Consider the following 7873-nt stretch of genomic DNA (forward strand, 5'->3'; position numbering starts at 1 on the left):
AGTTCTTCCCCAAGCCTCCTCTTCTCCAGGCTGCATACTGCCTTCCTACCGGGTGCTGCTCTTGCTGCTGTGTCTGGCAGCCTGGCCCCCTTCGCCGCTTCCCACCAGTGGCTCCAGGAAAAAAAAAATCCCTCTTTGATTATGAATCTTGTGGAAAGGAGCCTGGGGTGTGCTGCCTTTCTGCTGGGCATTGGGACACCCCAAGAGAAAGAAATCTCGGTGTTTGGGGCCCCCCTGGCACAGTGACTCTTTTCTGTCTTTAGTCTATGAAGGGCAAAGCCCTGTTCCTCACCGCAAATGCCCCAGCCAGGCACTGACCCTTTCTGCTCTCCTCTCCACAGGTGAAGTGTGACCAGTACTGGCCAAGCCGGGGCACAGAAACCTATGGGATGATCCAGGTGACGCTGCTGGACACAGTTGAGCTGGCAACCTACACTGTCCGCACCTTTGCACTGTACAAGGTATGGCGCTGGCTGGGTGGCTCCTGTGCCACGTCACGCAGAGCTGCTGCCCGATGCTGCACGACCCGCGGGCAGAGGCCACCGGCTCCGCCTGGCTTGGCCAAGCATGTGGCTAGTCCACATGTGGGCTGCGTCTCGCAGCTGGGCTGCAGTGGGAGACCGGCTGCAGGCTGTGCATCTGGCCACCGCTGGATTTCATCCAGGACACCTGATGCTCTCCTGTACGCGTTCAGACGCTGCGATGGGCCCCAGAGCAGGGCCCGTGCTTGCCTCTGGCGAGTGTACATGTACCAGCTGTCCTCCCATTAGAGGGACAACATGGGAAGCAGTGAATTTTTAGCACTCCTGTCACTAATAATGCAAATGGAGGGCTGTGCTGACGTGTGTGCAAGCCCTTCTCTCCTGCCTGCTGCATTCCTCATTAGTGTTTGGAAATCTCCGGAGGCGATGCTAGCAGCGTGTGTCACGGCAGTGCAAACAGGCTTTGCAGCCAGCTGCCTCCACGCGTGACTGAGCCTGGGCTACGCCAGAGCACCGCGGTGTGGCACCGGGACACGCTCCCACCCCAGGAAGGCATCTCTCCCCCAGCCATCACCCAGCCAGTCCTGCCACATTGCTGCGTAGATCACCCAGCTGAGGCAGGAGCAGGGCAGTGTGGGGACGCTGCTCAGCCATCCCAGAGAGGCCCATGGTGCAGAGGAGCGGGGAGGGAACTGGCTGCTGCAGTCCTTCCATGCCCAGTTTTTCCCTGAATGTGCAGTGAGTACATGGGTAGTGACCCCTTGCTGTGCAGAAAGGAGTCTGTCAGCCTCTTCTCCTGCAGAGCTGCTTTGCTTTCTGTATCTGTCAGCTTTCCACAGAGCATCTACGTGTACAGAAGCCTTGCAAGAAGCCTGCACTTTGCCTCCAAATTTTCAGTGGCAAAAGCCCAATGCGTGCATCATTGCACTCAGCACTGAGTGCCCGTGGCTGCCCAGCCAGCTGGGTACCTTGGTATTCCATCAGTGTGTTCCCGTCCTAGGATGAGACTGTTCTCATGCCAAACAACTCCTCTTTGTCTTCCACAGAATGGTTCCAGTGAGAAGCGAGAGCTGCGACAGTTCCAGTTCATGGCTTGGCCCGATCACGGGGTGCCAGAATACCCCACCCCGATCCTGGCTTTCCTGCGACGGGTCAAGGCCTGTAACCCACCAGACGCTGGGCCCATGGTTGTCCATTGCAGGTAGGACTGCGTGTTTGCCAAGCTGCGCCGGGGCACGCGCCTTCTGGCCGTGGGAGCCTTAACCTGCCCGGTGAAAGTGGAGTCTCCTGCTTCGGCGGGGAAGGCTTCACAGTCGCATCACCTGCACTGCCTGCTTGGGCTGGGAACCGGGTAACGCAGTGCTGACATTGGTGTTGCTGCTGCTCTGTCAGATCAAACAGTGCTGCTGTACGGAGGGCCTCAGGAAAGTTCTGCAAAACTGTGAGTGCCACCTAATCTGGGCCCAGCCTAAGTAAGTGGCACCTTTCACAGGCCCCTCATTGACAGGCACGCATGCAGAGACCGTGTAAATACGTAGTATTTGCAGTAGAACTCTTTTTGCAGGGTGGAAAGGCAGCTCCTTAAGCAAAATATTAGTCTGCTAAGGCTCGGCGCCTTATCCAGGCAAGATTTATCTGTACCAGCCGAGCGGGGACTGTTACTGAACAAACCACTCCATCATTGCTGTTCAGCATACGCCTTGCCAGCCGTGTTTAATGCTCTTCTTTCATGCTCTGTTTCAGATGGGAGTGGGGTATAATTAACACACAAACAAGCTGTATTAAAGCCCTGTTAAGGATCTGACTCGCACCATAAATGAGGAAATGTCTCGCTCCCTATCTCTGCCTGTGTTCACATGTCACGACAGCACGTCTGTTGTTTTCAGGGCGCTCTCGGGGTGAGCAGTTTGGGGATCGCTACTGCCCTTCCAACACACATGACGAGGCATGTGGTGCTTGAGCAAAGGGCTCAGCATAGACATGTGTGTCCTCACCTTTCTGCCTTCCCTTCTTGGGCTGACTGGCCTCATTTCTGGGTTCCGAAACAGTGACCCAGGCTAGAGGTCAAACAGGCTTGAAATTATGGGCTTTGCTGGTGTCAGGGCCCAGCCTTCAGGTCCTCTGACTTCATGCACACGGAGGCCGTCACTCTCCTGCCTGTTACCCTTGCAGAGGTGCTGCCAGCCACCGCAGGGACCAGCACTGTGACGCCACGTCCTTTCCACTCCCTCGGTGAAAGGGGGACAGCAGTGGGGCTGAGCAGCCTCCCACTTTCTCCAGTGCCTCCCTCCGTCGTTCCTTCTGTCACCTCTTGTTTGGGGCCAGCTCGTTAGCCCTCATCGTGGGGAGCAGCCTTTGCTCCCCTCCTGTGTGCTCTAGGTCCAGGTGCTCTCGGAGCCAGGGCAGAGCTTGCGGGGCATCCACAGGAGTCGGTGTCACCTCGGGCCTCGTGCTTTGTTCCCGCAGCGCTGGCGTGGGCCGAACTGGCTGCTTCATCGTCATTGACGCCATGCTGGAGCGGATGAAGCACGAGAAGACGGTGGACATCTACGGCCACGTGACGTGCATGCGCTCGCAGCGCAACTACATGGTGCAGACAGAGGACCAGTACATCTTCATCCACGAGGCCTTGCTGGAGGCGGCCACCTGCGGCAACACCGAGGTGCCTGCACGCAACCTCTTCGCTCACATCCAGAAGCTGACCCAGGTGCCGCCAGGCGAGAGCGTTACTGCAATGGAGCTGGAATTCAAGGTTGGTGGCAGAGCCCCAGCACCCCCCTTCCCTGCCGCCCTGTCCCTGCCCACGCGGCCCCACCAGGCCGCCTGCCCCGGGGGTTGGGAGGGGAGAGCCGTGGATCATTAGTTACTCTCCTGTGTGCTTCTAAACCAGGTAGGCGGTGGTTTAAAATACATTTGAATTGTAAAGCTCGTGTCGGCCGCGGTCCCCCCTGGATTGGCAGCTCCTGGGGAGGGTATAAAAGGCAGATGGATGCGCAGTTCTCGGCAGCACGTTCTGCTCCAGGTTCACTGTGCGGCAGGAGCTGCATCTGAAATCATATGCAGATCGTGTTAGTGGTAATTGATGTTACTGTGAACAACTTGTCTGGAAACGGCTCCAATTTAAATACGTGAGACGTTTATAGTCTCATTTCTTCAGTGCTGGGCCCTGTTATCTTTTAACTACCTCGACACCAAGCCTCAGTGTCTCGAATTGGTGAAGGCAGTGTTTTAAGGCACGCTGTTTTTAAGAAGGCAACCCCACATTTTGCTGTCTGTATCGGTGAATGCCAACTGCAGATATTTATTACAGCCTTGGAGCTGGAAGTGAGCTGTGGTAAGCACCCATATTCTCAGATGAGGTGCGTTAGTCCAGTGGAGTCATGCAGGGGAATACAGCTCACGCAGGGAGGCAGCAGACCATGCAGGCTGTGAAATGAACTGCGGCAATACGGCTTCACCCTGGGGATTCCCTTCGAGTGACAGAGGAGCAGGAGAGGCAAAATGCTGACTTTCTGTGTGAACTGGGAACAGCTGAGCAGCTCTGTCCTGTGGTTACCAGGGCTGCTGGCATCCTGGGCTTGGGACAGTAGAACATGCTGCATTAGGATCTCGTGGTGACACCTGCCCTGGGAAAAAACTCTCAGGACAGCCACAGAATTAGGCTCAACTCTAGCAACTCTGTTTAAGAAAGACAAAAATTTGCTGTTTCTCCAAGGCTCTCTCTAGAACAGTAATAAAATTTGCCCCTTTCAGTGCCCTGGCAGTATCCACTGTGTGGTAAACCCTGGGGAGCAGGATATGGGAGGGTGTCCCGTGGCTGCATCACCTCAAAGAGCAACCCTGTCCTTCTGCAGAGAGCCTGTGCCAAGGACCAGCTGCCACATGCAGAGGGAAGGGTGGCTCTGGAGATGCTGGAGAGAGGAAAAAAAAAAAGAAATTAAAAAAAAAAAAAAAAGGGACTTCTGTTTGAATGTGTCTGCCAGCAGATCTAACACATTCACCGTGACTCCAGTTTACAGGGCTCAGAAAGAACCATAAAATGTCTCACAGTAACCCAAAATAGATCTTCTTTACCTAAAACTGTCACAATTCTCACATTTTTCTTGGGTTCTTCTGGGGTGAGAAGTAAATAGCGAGACATTGTTGGGAAAGGGAAAGCTTTCCTTCCCTGATGCCACCCGGCGTGTGTTCAGGGAGGTACAAGGCTTCCCGTCCCGGCCCTCGGTGGGTCAGAGAGCTGCTGAGGGGCTGCGCTCCGTGTGGCTTTGGGGCTGTGCCGGAGGGTCAGGGCAGGTGGTTCCCCGGCTGTCACCCACAGCCACGCACCGGAAGGCAGCAGCGAGGCCGTGCCGTCTCTAGGTGTGCAGCGTCAAGGCAGAGGAGCTGACTGACAACCACACTGATTACTGTGGAGCAGAGCAGCTGGTGCAGCGTCCTTGTGACGTGGTGGCAGAGCCCTTCGTCTGGTCCAGAAAGACCTGGTCCCCGGAGGCTGTCCCTCAGTCAGAGGACGGAGCTCGGCTGCGTGCTCGGAGGGACTCCTGCCTGCCCTGCTGCCGGGGTCCCTGTTTTGACCCCAGACAGCTGCATCCCCGGCAGGAGTCTGACACGTCTCCTCCTTCCTCTTTCAGCTGCTGGCCAACTCTAAAGCACATACCTCACGTTTCATCAGTGCCAACCTCCCGTGCAACAAATTCAAGAACCGCCTGGTGAACATCATGCCGTACGAGCTGACGAGAGTCTGTCTGCAGCCTATCCGGGGTGTCGAGGGCTCCGATTACATCAATGCCAGCTTCATAGATGGGTACAGGTAAGGCCTGCCTCGGGTGCCTGGGCCAGCCTGTCCTGCTTGCTTGGGAACCTGGGCAGAGCTGCCTTCTCCTCTTTCCCAAGGACTGGTCCTGCCTGCTAGAGGTGGGCTGGGGATCGCTGTGTTGCATTTCATCTACTTCCATGTCCTCAGATGCTGCAGTGCAGTAGTTGCAGCACGGAGGACTGCTGCTGAGTGCCCGCTGGCTTGCGCTGCTGTAGACAGGTTGTCCGGCTGGGGTGGGAGGCTGCCCTGGCTTCTCTGGAGGTTTACAGGACCTTCTGGGAGGCACCCCTCGGCGTGTGTTCTGTATCTGCAGCACCTCACACAAACCTGCCCCCCTCACTAGCTGGAGCAACCGGAGGTAGAAGTGTGCTCGCTCTGCGTGGCTGATCCAGGCAGCAGCCCAAGGCTCGGTGTCCCAGGTCGTGATTGTGGGGAGAGTGTGTGGATCCTCAGGCAGGGCTGGTGCTGGGCACTGGGGGGGCCCGTCACTGGGATCTGCTCCCCAGGATACCTTTTAGAAAGTACGACTTAAGATCTAGTGGGGCAATAATACTTACTGTTCCTGTATGTAACTGCTGGCATTGTGTTCTCAGATGCGAAGTGCCAGGAGGGAGAACAGCCCAGTGGCCACATCTCCTTCACAGCCATTTTCCAGACAGTAATGCAGACCAAATCCCAATAATGCACATATATGGCTCATTCCTGTCATCTCTCTGTGCACCTTGCAGTAGGGTCACCCGGTGCAAGAATGGGGGATACAGTGATGGATGTGGCACAGTCCCCCTCCAGCTTGACTCTGCCCAAATGCTGCTTCTAGGCTGGTGACCTCCCAGGAGCAACAGGCACTGCCACAGGGGACAGATGTTGGTGCAGCCAGGCCAGTGGCTCTGTGCCTCCGTCCCTGCTCCATCAGCTGTGCCCAGGAAGGATTCCCAGGGAGAAGGGCTATGTGGTGGGCCAGGAGCGGAAGGGGAGAACCCTGGGAGCATCCCAACCCAGCAAAACTACAGTGAGCCAGGCTCCCTCAGGGTGGGACAGAGTAATGGGAAAGGATGCAGAGGCTGGAGAAGAGCGTTCAGGGAGCAGCCTCCACTCCCTGCCTGCGTGGGTCCGTGCCGTCCAGCACCGCATCATTAACGTGGCCTGCGTGTGCCCCCCCAGCATCCCGGTGTGTGACCAGCGGGCTGCAGCCGCAGTGCCCTGGCTCCAGGGCTGATCAGGAACCGTGCTGGTGTCACCCCTCGGGGATGCTACAGAGGGAGGGCTGCCTGCGTGGCAGGCGGTACTGTTTGGTGGGCTGCCTACCCCGTCCCCAACGAGTGCCCTTATCTCTTCCTGTCCTTTCCTTTGAACCGAGCGATCTTCTCAGTGTCATCTGGAGAGATCAGTTGGCCCAAGGTCCTGCAGACATCACCGATGCTGCATCTTTATTAGCTCTTGTTTCACTCTGCACCCCCACTCCTTGCTTTTTACGATGTCTTATAAATCCACCTTGAAGCAGTCCCTGTCTTCATCCTGCACATTACGGCTGTCCTGCAGCACGTTCGTTAATTTTTAGCACCCACGGAGAGATGAAATGCGGGACAGGCAGATGCTGCCCCTCATCCTGCGGGCTCCAGCGCCTCGCAGTGGTGAAGCGAGACCCTGGCTGTGCCACCCGTGCGGTGCCAGACCTGTGCCAAAACGCTCAGCAAGCCAAAGCACCCGCGCGCTGGAGCTGGCCCTTCTCAGAGTCCGGAACGCCAAGGGTGCTTTCTTCAGGGTGGGTGCCAGGCTGGGGCAGGTCATGCTCTGCTTTCACACGGCACGTTGCGGGAGATGCTCTGGTTTGCAGTGGAAATGAGGACAAATTTGGAAGCTTCAGAAAAGTTGGCAAAATAATAGAGGTGGTTTCCACACTGCCCCAGTTATTAGCTGGTGTGCGTGATCCAGGTGACCTGATTCCGTTGCTCCGTGTCTTCCCATGCAAGGGGAGGGATGGGGGTGCTGCGGAGAGTAAAAGTGTGGGAATCAGGGAGTGCTGCTGGGATTGTCCCCGAGCACAGCCGCTCCTCCCAGCCCCGGTGGGTGCTGGCAGCCTGCTCACGGGGGGCTGGGTGCCGAGAAGGCCCTCAGTGCAGCAGCGCTGGGGACACTGCCACCCCCACAAGGACTAGCAGCCCTTCCGGGTCCTGCAGCCGGTGGTGCTCGCTGCGTCTGTGGGGAGCAGTTAGAAGACACGCGGGGTGGGCTCATCCCTCCCCCCAGATCCATGGCAAGTCCTAGAGTCCTGTCTCCTGCAGCTGCATTGTCAGCCCTGCTGCACAGGGTCCCTGCCTCCAGCCCCCCCACCCCCCAGAAGCAGCTGCTGCCCACCTCCTGGGAGCCGCTCTGAGCACCGTTCTGTCTGTGCAGGCAGCAGAAGGCCTACATCGCCACGCAGGGACCGCTGGCCGAGACCACAGAGGATTTCTGGCGGATGCTGTGGGAGCACAACTCCACCATCGTGGTGATGTTGACAAAGCTGCGCGAGATGGGCCGGGTACGAATCTTGCTCAGGGAAAAAGGGGCAGCCTGGCTGCTGTCGGGGGGCACA

The 7873-nt window shown here is 57.3% G+C and overlaps 1 protein-coding gene across 1 annotated transcript in view; it reads left to right on the top strand.

Annotated features, from left to right (window-relative positions):
* PTPRF (protein tyrosine phosphatase, receptor type, F) overlaps positions 1 to 7873 on the top strand; it is a 76623-nt gene that overhangs the window by 66450 nt on the left and 2300 nt on the right. The window contains exons 21-25 of the mRNA XM_010147160.1: positions 342 to 461; positions 1529 to 1683; positions 2949 to 3234; positions 5114 to 5292; positions 7693 to 7819. Of these exons, the coding sequence (XP_010145462.1) occupies positions 342 to 461; positions 1529 to 1683; positions 2949 to 3234; positions 5114 to 5292; positions 7693 to 7819 (867 nt within the window). The remainder of the gene's footprint in view (positions 1 to 341; positions 462 to 1528; positions 1684 to 2948; positions 3235 to 5113; positions 5293 to 7692; positions 7820 to 7873) is intronic.

This window comes from Eurypyga helias, unplaced genomic scaffold (assembly GCF_000690775.1).
Source record: "Eurypyga helias isolate BGI_N326 unplaced genomic scaffold, ASM69077v1 scaffold9192, whole genome shotgun sequence".
Lineage (NCBI taxonomy): Eukaryota > Metazoa > Chordata > Aves > Eurypygiformes > Eurypygidae > Eurypyga > Eurypyga helias.